The sequence below is a fragment of the Pelodiscus sinensis genome, chromosome 2, assembly GCF_052426305.1.
Source record: "Pelodiscus sinensis isolate ZL-2025 chromosome 2, ASM5242630v1, whole genome shotgun sequence".
Classification (NCBI taxonomy): Eukaryota; Metazoa; Chordata; order Testudines; family Trionychidae; genus Pelodiscus; species Pelodiscus sinensis.
Genome location: NC_143053.1, coordinates 173,808,879 through 173,825,173, shown reverse-complemented (window position 1 = coordinate 173,825,173; position 16,295 = coordinate 173,808,879). Strand labels below are relative to the sequence as shown.

General features: G+C 38.9%; 1 protein-coding gene across 6 annotated transcripts in view; it reads left to right on the top strand.

The window, feature by feature from the left end:
• The window catches only part of BBS9 (Bardet-Biedl syndrome 9), a 511,458-nt gene that overhangs the window by 146,371 nt on the left and 348,792 nt on the right, over positions 1–16,295 (top strand). For all 6 annotated transcript variants that reach the window (XM_075921761.2, XM_089776553.1, XM_089776552.1 and 3 more), the window contains 4 exons: positions 548–652; positions 2,379–2,393; positions 6,051–6,191; positions 8,642–8,737. In XM_075921761.2, the coding sequence (XP_075777876.2) occupies positions 548–652; positions 2,379–2,393; positions 6,051–6,191; positions 8,642–8,737 (357 nt within the window). The remainder of the gene's footprint in view (positions 1–547; positions 653–2,378; positions 2,394–6,050; positions 6,192–8,641; positions 8,738–16,295) is intronic.

The window sequence follows — 16,295 nt, the reverse complement described above, 5'->3', positions numbered from 1 at the left end:
TGCTCTGGCTTCCTTTTACAGCCTCTTAGAAATTCAGGTAGCTGCAGGATGGATTGCACTGAAGATTGCAGAAGGAGTCGCAGGCCACAGACAAGTGTCTTGTGGCCCAGATCTGGCTCACAGACTATATATATGACAACCCTGGTCAGAAGCATCTAACATTGGTCTCTGCTGAGACAGGAAAATGGAACTGATAGATCTTTGGTCTCTTCTGGAATACCAGTTCCTATGGTCCTACAGCATGTTCCCTAAGAGAGGACTGATGGCCCTAATAGTCTGACCTCAATATAGAAATGCATTTGTAGAGTCTGTCTTATGTTTGCTGTACACTGACATTTCACTGTTGTATTTTAAGAGTTTTTAATTAGAGCATCTTGTTTTGGTTTTAATAATATATATCAAAGAAAAACATTATGTACAGATTTGATTGAATTAGTTTGATGGAAATGTATAATGTAACTTAATATAAAATATTTCCTGAAGTATTGGAAAAATCTGGTTTTCTTTCAGTTGGCCTTATTTGTTTAATATATTTTATTATTTGTAGAGTCATGCGGCTCAAAAGCTGTGGCCCTTTCTGTCTTTCTAAAGGGGAATTATCCACCAGCGGAGCTGGAAGGAAATGTTGTGGCTTCCTATAGCACACCTACAGGTGAGCAACATGATTTCAGAGTTGTTGTTGTTGGTTTTTTTTTTTTTTTGTAAAGGCTTTGATTCTCTTATGGCTCTTCTTTTTTTAAAACTCCTTTAAAGTAATTAAAAGTTAATAGGGTGCTGAAGAATTTGGTCTCCATTTGCTTTAGTTAATATTTTATGTAGCACTATTAACTTGCCTGACCAGTTTACAGAGTTAACGGTATACATTTATAACTTGGGAAACAGGCTTCCATGTGCTACTCCAGAAATTTGCTTCAATCCTGACTCAAGTGGGACCTCCTTTAGGGAAGAGAAGTTAATTACCTCTTATGACCATTTAGTTCTTGACCTCACTGCAGAAGCTGCCAACAAAAGTGACAATTACTGTCTCTGCATAGAGCAGGAGGATTAAATGGATGCTGGGCTGAATATTCCCTCAATCAGTTTCCCTTTTAGTCTGTGGAATAGCACTTATAATTGCTTTACTTGCTTAGAGTAACTAAGAACAAAACCTGAGTTATTGAATTTTATCATGTCCTAATGACCCCATGGTGACACAACAGGCCCATTTGCCTTGATGTCTATTGTCTTTGCACATCTTGCTGGCTAATCAGCTGTCATCTTAGGACAAGGAACTAAATTGAATAATTTATGTCATGTCATGACAGTGTCATGTTTATTCATTACTAAACATACTGTTTAATTCTCACTCAGAAGCAGCAGGGATTCAGAGCTTCTAGTGACAGAGTGTGCAGTACGTTCTTAAGAGCTCTATCTGGGGGCATGTGGGAATGTCTGTGGATATCCTCTAATATGGAGCTTCATGTAAATCACACAATCTAGTCTTGGGTTTGTTGAATCAGACCCCCTGATTTTAGTGATATGCATTTTTACTGCTTTTTTCCCTCCTGTTAGCACTGCAGATCGAACATAGCAAAAAGAGAGTGAGCTGAATGTATATTTCTTTTCACTGTTTAATGAATTATTTACTTTTGTAATAGTTAATAACAATGAAAGAAAATATCACAGTTGAATTTTCAGAGATTGTGTTTGTAGACAAGAAACAAAAACTTGTAACTTGATATATTTGATCGGAAATCTTTGAAATATAGTAATCATAAGAAAATATTGAACCATTTCATACAGAATCACTTTAGAACAGGGCTCCTCTTGAACATGTTGTGTTTAATTGTGGAATTTGTCCAGCACAAGTAGCACAAAATAGTTGAATAAAATAGATGACTTAATGGTTCAGAACAGAAGTTCTGTTGCATAATTAGGCTTGGCTAGTTCAAGAGAGTTGTGTATAAACACACTATCCCTTTAGAAATCAAGTCCTCAGGTAGCATTTAGGTCTATGAAAATATATTCTTTCATTATCTCACAATATCTGAACAGGAACCTTTCACTGGAATGGATTTTTGTTTGTTTAAATGATGAATTGTGGGTAAAATTTTATGCTTGGTGTAATTCTGTGGAACTGAATACAGTTTATTTAATTTGTCTTTACTAAGTTGGATGAAGTTACACAAGGCATGAATCTGGCTTTTTCTAGTTAATTTTGGTTAGTGCTATGGCTTATATTTAGACATATTAAAACATATTAGATTTTGCTTTTAACAAAAAATACATGTATTTTTTAAAGTGTTAATTATTGTATCTCTTCTTTGTTTCCTCTTTAAACAATACCTAACATATGCTTTCTTTTTTCTGTCGTCTTCCTGTTGCTGATTATGCGGTAGATCTCAATCCTGAAGGTGAGTGAAAGAAAAGATAGAATAACTGGACAGAGTGTTGTAAATGACAGCTGATTTTCCATGAAACATATTTGGAAGTGAATTGTGAATCTGTTGTTTAGGCGGTGACTCTTACTAGTTTTTATATCCTCCTTGGAACAATGTTCTGGCTTGGCATTGCTCAAAGGACAGCTGTTGGGAATTATGGGAGAGAGTTTGAGGCTTAGATGCAAAGGGGATGGGGAGAGATAGTTATCAATATGAAAAGTGGAATGCACCAATGATAATTTTTTTTGAAATTATAATACATTTACGTGTTCATAAAATTGAATCTACAAAAACAATGAGGAGGCCTGTGGCACCTTATCAACTAACAGATTTATTTGGGCACGAGTTTTCTGGGTAAAAACCACTTTGTCAGATGGTTTTTATCCAAGAAAGCTTATGCCCAAGTAAATCTGTTAGTCTATAAGCTGCCACAGGACTCCTTGATTTTGCAGATACAGATTAACACAGCTACCCCTCTGAGAACTGGAAAAAGTTTTAAAGTGTTTTATTTTATCTTGAGGACAGTCATGGCAAATATTAATTCTCATATTATTGCTTACCTTATTCTTAGCCACCTTTCATTTTTAGGTGTTATCTATAGCCAGGAGCAACTGGTGAACACCCCCTCCCCCAGGAAGGGCTGGGACTACCTCCCTCTCTCAAATGATGTGGCCGGGGGCCTGGCCCCTTTGCACTCACTGGCAGTGGCAGGGAAAGTGAAGCAGCATGGTCCCAGCTCATGCCACTTCCTGCCACTGAGTGGAGGATTCCACCCCTCCCCAGGGCAACATGGCTGTGTCAACAGAGTGAGCTGGGGCTGCATTGCTCTACTTCCCCTGCTGCTACCAGTGAGTACAGGGGAGGGGGCGGACCCTTGTTGTAGGTGCCAGGCTCCCCCACTAGTCCCTGCTGGTCCCTTATCCCTCTCACACATGGCGTTTGGTGCGTCATGTGCTCCCGCTCATCGCCCCTGTTTTTATAGCTCATCACATTCATCTGAAATTAAGCTTTATTTTATTTAACCTTTCTTATTGTGAAAAATCTTTGGGATTTGAAATGTTGCCATGTTATCTGTGCATAGAGTTGAAACAGTGGCTGAGAATTGTGTGGCTTGCCTCCATTCATCCGAGTTCTTCTTAGAACTCTCTTGTGGAAGGCTGAAAGTTGATTTCTAGGTGTGTGTCTACACAGCAGTGCTTAACTTGAAATAAGCTACACAAATTGAGCTTTGTCAATTACATAGCTTATTTCAAAATTGGGAGCGTCTACACAGTACTTATTTCGAAATAATAGAGAGGTGTTAGTCTGATCTTGCTAAACAAAAGGAAAAACTATAGCACTTTAAAGACTAACAAGATGGTTTAATAGGCAATGAGCTTTTATGGGCCAGACCCACTTCCTCAGATGATATTCTGGAAAAGATTTGGCATAACCATATATACCAAAGGAATACAATGAAAAAAGTGAACACATTATTAAACTGACAAATCAGATTTAGTACAGAAGGTAGGGTAAGGGAGGGGGAGGGAGGGACTAGCTATTTGAGTCAATGAATGGCTAATCAGGGTTGATAAGTGGGCAAGCTATCTTTGTAATGGGTAAGGTGACTAGGCTGAAAAATGAACATTCTTGAGTTTTGGAAGCTCCCTGTTTTCTGGATATGTTTAAAGTTTACATCAAGGCTCTATGGCATGGACATTTATTTTTCTGATTTAGTAAGAAAGCTTCTCTATTTGGATGTACTGAGATATTACTGAATGGGATGTCTAGTCACCCTAGTAATAGGTCTTGCATCATCCTCTTCTGCCAAGTAATATACATCAGCTGTAAGCTGTTCCCATAGGAGCAGAAATACTTGATAGTTGAGTAGTAATAGAGATGTAGCCGTGTTAGTCTGGTCTTGCTGAAACACAAAACAGGACTATGCAGCACTTTAAAGACTAACAAGATGGGTTTAAAGTGCTGCATAGTCCTGTCTTTTGATAGTTGAGGAAGAGGTTCTAGTTGTCAAATAGGCCATATAAGTTCTCTGCTACTATCTCCTTAGAAGACCCTTCGAGGTAGTGAAGGACCATGTGCTGCTGAAATGGCTCCATCAGATGAAAGATACTAGCACCTTGCTGATGCACTGGTACCTGATTCTGTAGCCATAGGCCTCCACCATTCAACTTTGAAACAATAAGGAACACACCAATGCAGATATATTGTCATGATTCGGGGGGGGGGGGAGGAAAGGGGACCTGACCAGCCCCAAAGATCAGGAACTGGGTTTATGGGGGGAGGAGAAGGTGTATTGCAAAGAGGTGTGCACCTTCAGAAATTGACAGTGACGTGTGGCCGATTATCCCCTGGTGGGCAGAAAACCATGCTCACCACACTGGAAAGAGGGGTTAAGACAGTAACAGGAAGTAAAAAGGCAGGCCAGGGCTGGATTAAGGTTATGAGGAGCCTAAGGCTAGTGGAAGGGGAAGGTCCTCAGTATGAATTACTGAAGTCATCAAATGTTTATCTATCTATCTATCTATCTATCTATCTATCTATCTATCTATCTATCTATCTATCTATCTATCTATCTATCTATCTATCTATCTATCTATCTATCTATCTATCTATCTATCTACATTTAAACAGTTTCCCCTCCCCCCACTTTAGCTGTGGCAAAGTCATGAATGATGTCTTCATAGTTCAAAGAGCTGACAAATTCATTCTCAATACTCAATAGGAGCAAAGCACTGAGATGCTCTTGAGTCGTGGTGGATCAGAGGACATTTTTGACCTTTGTTAGAAGAGAAAAGAAATGTGACTACTTGGTACATCCAGAGTTTCAGGATGTTGTTCAATGGAAAGTGGATGCAACATTCTTTTAAACTGGTTTAACCAAGTACAGTATAGCAGAGGGTTCAGTGATAATTTGTAATCTCTTACTGTATATTCTGTGGGTCACTGTAATTATTATGTGTGTTTAAAATTCATGTTTAATTTTTTAAATACAAATATCTGTTTTTGTTAGAATATGTAAGAAAGAGGGCAGTACACTGAAAAGATACCTTTTGATTTTTGCTTATTAAGGGCTGGATGAAATTTCCAACAAAAGTTAGACAAGTGTTAATGTACTGTTGAAGAGATGATAAGCCAAAATGTGTTGCCATTTGATGGATGGCAGATTTTGTTAAAGGGATTGGCAAATAAACAGCCATTTATGTTCTGGAAGTATGTGGTTGTCATGATAATCGAGTGGAGTACGTACATATATTACTGGTGTATCCATATATTCCATTCAACATTTCAAGCATGTGCCATGCAATTTGCAGTCAATTGGCTGAAGGTCTGTACAAATCCATAAAATTCTTGTGCTATATATAAAGCTTTAATAAATTTGGGTAATACTGCTTTCATGGAGTCTGAAACCAAAACATTCCGTTATAATTTGTCATTAAAAGAGTACTTTTCATTGTTTTAAAACTGTTTAGGTTGAAAATTAACCTTAATCCAAACGTTTGCATGGTTTGGCCATTTTGTTTTATACCACTAGAAATGGTATATAGCGTTTTGATTAATAATATAATGAAATGTCTTGCCCTCAGAATACAGGTATTGTAACTATTAATGCAAACTATCCTGTCTTTTCAGGAATACCAAGAGTTGCTCAGTGCAAATTTAGACTGCCCTTGCGGTTAATTTGCTTTCCAGCTCAACCTTCAAAAACAGCAAATCACAAACTAACTATTGATACCAATAAGCCTCCTGTCAGTCTTGTGAATCTTTTCCCAGGTAGGACTTTTGATGGTGATATTGTCTGCAACGTAAGAAATGTTAGGAATTCAGATTGGAATCTTTCATCATGAAGTAATGATAGATTAATTATAAGGTAATTGCCAGATAATAAATACAAAGCTGAATATCTTTGTTAGCTTTAGTGTTAGAAAGCTATGTATTATCAGGATATCAATGTAGGACTTTTAAATGTTGTTAAATCCTGATTATTATTGTTGTTTTTATTATCAAAATGCTTCATTCGTGACTGTGATGTTGCAGCATTTAAAATGTGAATATTTTCCCTTATTGTTATGCAGTATTCTGTACATATTGATTTTCTGATATATTTATGGTTCAGGTAAGTAATCCTATAAAGATACACCTTTCTGGATTTTTGTGTCTTCTGCATTTAGCTTTCAGTAAAAGTTTCAGTGTTGTCTGAAAGCTTTGGAAATTTTTCCCTGTTATGAGTTTCCATTTTACAAATACATTTTAAAATAATACATTTTATTTTATAATGTTGGGATTCACATCACTATTATTATATTGAACAAACTGAAAAATGTAATAAGACAATTTTCAAAAAGAGAAATGTACAGAGAACAAAATTTACAATTAGTCCAAAGGTTCCAAAACAATTTGTACTGGTCCAGAACAACATATAATTACAATTTTTAAATTAAAGCATATATTTCAGACTGGTGGCCAAAGAATCCATCAAATTCTGTGGCTTTAAATACTGGTTTTTTTACAGTGGCTGAATAAGGAGCAAGGAACATTGTCTTGTGGTCTATGAGGAAACTGGATTTATGTGGGTCCATTAATATATATTGGCTATTGTTTCCCCTCCTCCTTCTGACTTTTTTTGTCATAGTGGATTTATGTATATACCCTTGGTCTAGACCTTTTAAGACCTAGTATGCTTTACAGTATACTACATACAGTAGTAAAATTCAACAGGCAGTCCCCGACTTACGCGGATCCGACTTATGTCGGATCCGCACTTACGTACGGGACTTTCTCGCCCCGGAGCTCGCAGGCAGCGGTCTGCCACCTCGACCTCCGGGGCGAGAAAAGCTGCTCCCGGTGCCCTGGTCTGCTGGGGACCGTCTCCAGCAGACCAGGGGTACCGCGAGCAAACCCGCCGCGGCTGCGGCTTTGCTCCCGGTACCCCTGGTCTGCTGGAGACAGTCCCCAGCAGACCAGGGGCACCGGGAGCAGCTTTTCTCGCCCTGGAGGTCGAGGTGGCAGACCGCTGCCTGCGAGCTCCGGGGCGAGAAAGCCCCGTTCGTAAGCTGCGGCTTCGGCTTTGCTCCCGGTGCCCCTGGTCTGCTGGGGACCGTCTCCAGCAGACCAGGGACACCGGGAGCAAAGCCGCAGCGGCGGCGGTCCCGCGCCAGAGCAAAGCCTCAGAGGCGTGGCACCCCGCCGCTGTGGCTTTGCTCCCCGTGTCCCTGGTCTGCTGGGGGGCCCAGCTAGTGTGCCCGCCCCCCAGCAGACCAGGATTTTGTTGTGGACCCTGAGGCAGAGCAGCTGGGGCGCTGCCGGTTGGTCCCACAGTGCCGCTCTGGGCACTACTGGACCAACCCGGCAGCACCCCAGCTGCTCTGCCCCAGGCGTCCCCAAGTCAGCCGGTGCTGAAACTGACCAGCGCTGACTACAGGAAGCCCGAGGCACAGTTGCTCTGCCCCAGGCTTCCTGGAATCAGCCGCTGATCAGTTTCAGCAGCAGCTGACTTGGGGACTTGGGGTTCTTAAGTTGAATCTGTATGTAAGTCAGAACTGGCGGTCAGTTTCAGCAGCGGCTGAATCTGGACGCTAGTTCCGACTTACATACAGATTCAACTTAGGGACTGTAGGTTTGTTCTTATCTTGTACGTAACCCGGGGACTGCCTGTAGTAGCTAATTTAACAAGGTAGCTGGGAAGAATGACCATGTACTGTACTGAAGGCTAAGAATGAATTGTAAAAATCTAAAGGTCTTTTTCTAATAGTTTATACAGCTTGGGGGTTCATCTGTGAAATTTCCTCAGATCTTTGAATAGAGGGCAGTATGAAATTGCGTCTCCCCAGGAAGAACATTCTGGAGGTACAGGCTCTTTTGGAGTTGCACAGAATTTACTGTATACTATTTTAGGGGATATTGCAGATCGAAAGCTACACTATTCTGGCCATGTTCTGTGGGCTGGTGCATTGGGTGGGAGAAGGGGTTATGGTCACGCTTCATTTCTGCCCCTTTCTGGATTAATTTCTTCCTGAAGGCAGTATGGATCCGGCAATTTCTGCACACAGGGATGGCTGCTGTTCTCCGCCTTTGCTTTGGTCCCTTCTTATGCAGGTCTCCCTCGAATGTGTTACCTGTGCAAGGACAGTCTAACTTATAACGTAATTCTGAAGTTTGCTGCAGTTTTTTTATTGAATTATAGCAAGCTTTTTATGTAGTTTATTTTGAATTTTCTCTTATAGACTTTGCTGATCAGTCTGATGAAGATCAGGTAAATGTTCTGGGATTCCAGCTCTTAACTGGTTCTAGAATCACTCTTCTTGCTTCAAAAACCTCACGTGAGTAATATTAGAAGTAATTTAATTATGGATCAAGATAACATTATGTGCCAGATCATAAGCTGTTTTTTGTTGGCATAGGTCAATGGAACTATGCCTATTTCAACTGTCAGAAAAGCTGTCACACACTTAGTCTGCTATTCACTTCATAGGGAATTTTATATAGAAGTTCTCTTAATGTGAATAGGAGGTTCATGGAATAAACCTTTCAGTAATATTTTAGAGAAGCAAGGAAATGCTGAAACTAAACTAAATCCTACTTACTATTGTATAGATTTTTTTTTTAAAACACCAAATGGGTGCCAGATAATTTGGTCTTTTTAAGTGATTGCAATTACATTTTATAATGTCATGGTCTTTATTCAAGACAGAAACATCCCAGAGGAAATGAATGTTTAGCCAGGCATTTAGATGCTTAAAGATTCAGGCAAGAACATGGTGGGATTTATAAACACTTAAACAGGTTAGATGTCTAATTCTGCTTAACTTTCAATGACTTGATTTTAAACGGGATTTAGAAAAATACCTAAACTGTTCAGGCACTTGTCTGCATTTTTGTATACCTAAATGCCAAATTATAAAACTAAAATAGTTGGTGCTCACTACTGAGTTCAGACTGGAGGATATAGAATGGATGATATATGAATGCTACCTTGATTAAATAATAGTAAAGTTAGTTTGTTGATCTGCAATATTTTAATTCAGATAAAATTAAAATATAACCTCAGAGTTATGGACACCTTCGGGGTGGAAGTTGCCTGTATCTCTGAAACATCTGTACTTCTGAACAAAATGTAGCTCTGGCTCCAGCAGGTTAAACTCTAGACAGGGTTCCAGAGGTAGCTTGGCAGCTTCCTTGTAGGCAGCTTCTTGGCCTTGACAAGCTTGTGTTCTCCTTTTAGCCAGGGTGGAGGGATGAAAACAGTGCATTCTTCTCCCAGCAGGTATATGTTTAGGGGGTTAAAAGAGCACCTCCGCTCCTGGACAAGGGTGTGTGTGTGTGAAAACAGCATTCACAGTTTACAGGAGTGCAGTGCAGACCCCAATACTGCTCTTGCTCTGACTGCCTTGAGCTGGCAGCAGCAGCCGAAAGCTTTGCCTATAGATTTCAACATCTTCACTTCCTAGATGTAAGTTGGTGCCCTGCACATGAGGGTGCCATTGGGGTGAGAAGACACAGCCCAGATATATCTACCTTTAAGATGCAACACAGGAATAGTACACTATTGGCTTTTATTTTTGTGTCTGCTACTGCTTGATTGGTTGCCTCTGGTTTCACAAGGTTGTCAGATTGACTGGTCAGTCCATAACTATCATTGAGGTTCTGCTGTAATCCAAATCACTAAGAAATGTGTTATTAAAATCATTTATTCAAAGATGGGTTTTATAAATACCAGGTTGGCATTCTAAACCGTGAGAAAATATAGAATACCTTTTTAACATCAAAGCCATTAAAGCTTGGAATCATCTGGACCAGTGGTCACCAACCAGTAGATGGGGATCTACTGGTAGATCTTGGAGCCTCTGACAGGTGATCCTGACTGATTTGGCCAGGAAACTATCAAGTGCTGGCACGTCACTTAACCCTCCATCCACTGTTATGCTGCTCCTGTCCTCTGCCTTGGAGCTGCCCCCTGGGAGCCTCCTACTTGCTGTGAAGGGTGTGGGAGGAAGAAGAGGCAGGGCTCTGATGTTAAGGTGTCCCTCCTCCCCCCACGTCTGTATCCTATCTCCACAAGGAGAGAAGAGGACAAAGGGAGCTTGGCAATGCAAATCTGTTACTCACACACACTGTGTGTGTGTGTGTGTGTGTGTGTGTGTGTGTGTGTGTGTGTATGTCATTCTTACAAACACACACTGTCCTTCACTCTCATTTCCTGATCCAACACATATGGGTTGTTGTTACTCCTTTTACTGCTTGCAAAGTGTGTTATTTTGGATATTTGATTGGTCTGTGCATTTCATAATTTTCATGTCTCTTACGCTTAAAATTTAATTCTTTGAGTAGTGAGTTCTAAAATGCCTAACCTGTCATGGCTGGAGTCATTACCCCTTTGGTAATGGCTGCTCCTGGAAGTGGCTGGCATGTGCCTGCAGCCCCTGAGAGAAGCAGAGCAGGGGGTCTCTACATGTTATCCTTGTCTGCAGACACCACTCCTGCAGCTCCCATTGATCGGTAATGGGGAACCGTGGCCAGTAGAAGCTGTGAGCTCAGTGCCTGCAGATGAGGGGCAGCACATGGAACCATAGAGCCATTGCTGTACATGCCAACTGCTTTTAGGAGTGGTGCAGGGCCAGGACAAAAGTAAGCCTGCCTTAATCCCAGTTAGCAGGTGTCTAACTCAGAGCCTGCTTTTTTAACCCCTGTCTGAGCTCTGAATCTCCTCCTGCACCCAAACTCCTGCCCCAGACATGAGTCCCCCTGTACCCAAACTCCTTCCTAGACCTTGTACCCTGAAACAGCTCGTGGACCCTAATCCCCTACCCTGGGCTAAGTCCAGGCCCTTCCCATACTGAAAACCCCTTGGCCCAAGACCAGAGCCTGTACCCCACCCCAGCCTGGTGAAAGTGAGTGAGGTTTGAGGAAGAAGGGGGATGGAGTGAACAGGGTGAGGCTTCGCAGAAGGGTTGGGGCAAGGGCAGGGCCTCAAAGAAGGAGTGGGGAAAAAAGTGGGGTAAGAGTATTTGAGTTAGAGTTACATTAAAAAAATGATCTTGTGGTTAAAAAGGCTGAAGACCAATGATCTGGACAGTGGTTATTAAACACCTTTAACAATATCAGCCACTTGACATTTATAGGATTCTTATTTGTTTTATTAGATTTTACTAGCTTTTATTATGTGTACTATTTGTGTGCTGTGTTTTATTATTGGTTGACATTTAATATTTGTTTAAGTTAACAGTAGAATTTAAATAGTTTGAAATAACTGGAACATACAGTAATAGTTTCTAGGAAAAAAAGAATTTAAAGGATATGTACTTATAGACTAAAGTTAGAATCAGTTACTTATATTCCGATTTTTTTAGAATTGTTGTATTAAGCATTTCACAGATCCATGTTGACTTACATTCAGTCTTGCCAGTCAAGATCATCAGCACATGTATTTTAAACTTTAGTGTGGATACAAATTTCAGTCCCTCTACTTGAACCCCTAGATTTTTGCTCTCCATTCTGATTGTGTTTATTCACAAGCTAGGAATGATGCTTACAGTCTTGATATAAACATTCTCACACTGCCTTATTTGTTCGCTAGACCTAACCTGTAAGGATCATACTACATAGAAGATGTAAAACATTTTTTCTTCCCCTAATCTGATGAGGCATCATTTTTCTTGCCTTGTCTGGGAAGCCTTTTGAAAACAAAAGAAGTGTTTCATGCTACTATCCAAGTAGCAACCTGTCCTTTAGCTAATACATAATTCACATTGATAGGGATAGCTATAAAACATATCAAATCTTTGTTGGTTAATTGTATCTTGGAAAATATCTTTAATGTGCGTGGAAACATTTTGAAACAATATTATGCACAAGGCAAATCTGTGGGTTTCTGTTTGCACAGGTTATCGATAATACAAGCACATTTAACATTATACTATTTGGTAGATTTATGCTATTAAAATGAATTGTGTTTGAAAGGCTAAGTTGGGTACATTCTGGAGCAGAGACTGAGGGTGCGTCTGGACCAATGTTTCTTTTTAAGACCAAAGAACACCAAACGATATTTTTTTTTTATGAAGAACATCAAGGATTTTTTGTTAGGGGGGGAGGTCATGGGGTAAAAAGGGTTACAGAGAAAGTTATTGAGAGGGAAAAGAAGGGGTCAGAGGAAAGTTGTTAAGGGAAAAAAAGTCAACTGCCCCTTTAAGGGTGGCCATTTTGAATCCTGTTCTCTTCAGCACACCTCCCACTGCCTTGCGGCACATCTGTGTGGCATGGAACACAGTTTAAGAAACACTGGTCTTGACAGCGGTGCTATTTTGGGATACTTCTTGTGTTCCGAAATAGCATTTTCCTCATCTTGACAGCGCGTCTGTTGTTTTGAAATATCTTTTGAAATAACGGGCATGCTATTCCGACGTCCCTATAAATATTATTCTATGAGGATTAAGGGACGTTTCAGAATAGTGCTCTACTTCAAAATTTGCACCAAATTTTGAAATAAGCTATTTTGAAATTAACTCAAAATATGGTATGCAATTTACGTAGCTTCAGTTGCGCATCTTATTTTGAGCTAAGGGTGCTGTATAGACGCACCATGAATGTATAAGTGTTAGCGACAGCCCATTTATGTTGTTCCATAAATCATGTATTAGCTATGTTTGTTTGTGTAACAAACTTTTGTGATTATTTGAAAGTTTTCTTTAAATTAAAAAAAAAAAGTGTAGCACAGGCAATCAGTGCCACATGAATTGGTGGTCCCTGGAAAAATAACTGTGCTTTGAGACTGAAGTAATGAAATCCTTGCTCATAGACTCAAGAATAGTACATACTAGAGGAAGTGCAGACTTCTCTTGTGTTCTACCTTAAATGGATCTCCATCTGGATCTGGAAGGGCTAGGTGTAGTGGTGGTGAAAGTCTTTATATGCATTTAGTTTATGGCTTCTTTGCTAAGGATGTGAACTGTAATGCCAGTTATTAGCTAATCCATTTTGTAGAATGTAGGGGGAAAAAACCACATTAGGTGATCAAAATGAATCCTGGAGAGGGGAATTTCATCTTGACTGTATGTCAGAATTCAGCTTGCCCTGTGTAAGATTTTTAAAATGTTAGCCAACATATTTCAAAAATTAAATCTTTTTAGCCTAGCTTAGAAAAAGTGCTAATTGTGTTGGTATTTTTTTTGTGATATGAGTGCTTGTCTCCTTTGCATTGGACTGAAATTCCTTTCAGGAATACAACCCTTGACTTGTTAACTTTGTCATGCTGATCTTAGGTGAGATTTGAAAGCGTTTGTATCCTTTAGTGCTTGGAGTCATCTGCTTTACTAAGTCAGATTTTTCTGAAACAAATGTTTGTACGCTTCGTGTTAGAGAAGTTTTTTTTCGCCATTTAAATTTTAAATTGGTTAACTATTATAAAGGCACTTGGAAAGCAGGAATACTTATAATTGTTACTACTTCCATTTGAATTTCAGTTTGTAGAAAATTGATACAGTATGATTAAGGCTTTTTAGTTGTTCCTTGTTCATACGTACTTTTTCCAAATCTAATTAACTGTCTCCTTCAGCTTGTTAAATCACAGAGTGAATGACTATTTTGCCCCTCAAATAAAGTTAGACTTTGTTTGTATTGACCAGCAAAAAAGTATTGAAACTATTTCAGGGGAAGCTAGGTGGGTGGTTCCTCTCCCCAAACCATTAATGTATTATTTATGTCAATTATAAATGAAGTGGCTGTTGATTTGGTCTGAAACTTTCAAAGTTCATTTCACTTAAAGGAGTGAAAGCCCAGCCATTTCACTTTGTGATTTAAAAAAAAATGGAAATGATGTCAAATGTTATCTTTAACAGATGGGGTTCTTGTCTTTAATAGACATGTTTTTAAATAAAACTTGCTTCTTTCCTGTAACTTTGTAAATGGAATTTGTCATTCTCCCTTCATTGAAATATATATTCTGGGAATGATGCCAGTATTAAAGTCAAACAGTTTTGGATTACTAATCTTGAGAGAATGTTTAATAAGTATACTAGTGGTCTAAAAACTTCTGGTTCTTTTGATTTTACTGTGAACTTTGCTAACTAGTACAAAACATTGATTAAAACAATCTCTGTTTTTCTGTATGCAAAACCTCAGTGACCTTTTTCATCACAGCTGCAATTTTGTATTTCCTCCCAGACATTGTATTGATGGATGAATAATGAAAAGAAATATGGCAGTGTTGTTTAAAATTGTCTCTCCGGATAACCTTTTTTTTTTTTTTTATAAAAAAAATATGGTTTTCAACAGCATTTTCCTTTCTTTACTTTAAATTTAGTTAGTGTTGATTTGTTATACTGTACAAGAATCTGGAGTGAGAAGAGCTGAACACCAATATGGTGTAAAATCAGAAGTATAGCTTTTTCTGTCAGCTGTGTGATTTGCAACTTATTTAAATATTTAATTTTAAATATAAATATTAAATATTAAAATATTAAAATATTTTAATAAGGTGAATTTGATAAGGGTGATGGGCTAATGCCAATAACTGGATTTTTACTAGGTTTCCAATTTTAATGTTATACTAACCAACAGAATCGCAGAACATATTACCAGTTCTTTCTATACATTGATATAATTCTCTGATAACCTAAATTTAACAACATTTGAGGTGGTGTGCTCAGCTGCTCTTCATTAACAGAGCAACACAGTACTTTTTAGGGGTTGAAGTCAATAATGGTTTATTGCTTAAAACTCCGTTGTAACGTAAAATGTAATGATTCATAATAAAATAGCCATGATCATTAATATTATCAGGACTTAAATGGGATGGGTCCTCATTATCATGGGTGCCATGTCTTTGCTTTTATGATACTATCGCTGTTTAGGTTACCAGGAGTGCTCAAACTTAACATCCTACCTTATTTAATCATGATGAAGCTATAGCTAGTGAATTTTCCATGAAGGATCTTCAGTTGGTAAGTTCTCTTCCCTGGTTGGTTTGTCAGAACACAAATGAGCCAGCACTGATCACACTAGAAGTTGTATCTGATCTCCAGAGTGTTTCCTGGGCGAATATTGTAGATGGGTGATTGTGCTCAGAAACATTGGATTAAAAAGTGAGATGCATGAATAATAAAAGACAGATTGCACCTATATAAACACAGTGCTTCCTAATAAAATAGAAGTGATACTTGGGGAAGGAACTGGAAGATATGGCAAGGTTTACATCTGCCCCTCTCATTGAGGGATTCTATGTCTCATTTATTTCTAAATTTCACATTCTTGGTACATTATTAAATTTCTAGCTGCTGTTGAACAATTGCTTACCACTAATAGCTAGACAAGCCTCGATCTTTAATCTCAGTCTGTCCAGAAGATTTCAATTGTTTCTTAGATATAGATTTCAATACCACAATCCATGCTTTTCTCAACATTAAATTATTACAATGATAATTGTTGTCTGATAGCTTCTGGGTAGAGTGTAATTTGTTAGTTTTATCTATATCTTTGGAGGTACAGGTCTGAGAGAACGAAATGTTTTGCTTCTCTAATTCTTCACCTATACCATAACTCAGAGCATCCTAAAGTCTATTTAATGTTTCATTAATTGTGAGGTTCTGTTAAGGATGCTTTGCTGGCCTCTTGTTATGGGAGTGGATTGAGCTTCAGCTCTCTTATTAACCTGCTCAGGGAAGCTCATTAAGTCTGGGTAGTGGGTGTTAACAGTATAGAGCCAGTTATGTTGGCTTTATATGACCATCTCGGGCTTGCCCATAAATTCTGTTAGAGGAGTTCTCCATCCCCTTTTTGCTCCATGATCTACTGCTTGGTTTATAATAAATAACATTCAACCAATACATAGTTTCATACTTTACTCTTGGGACAACAAAGTCAAAATATGAAAGTAAACAGTTTCAT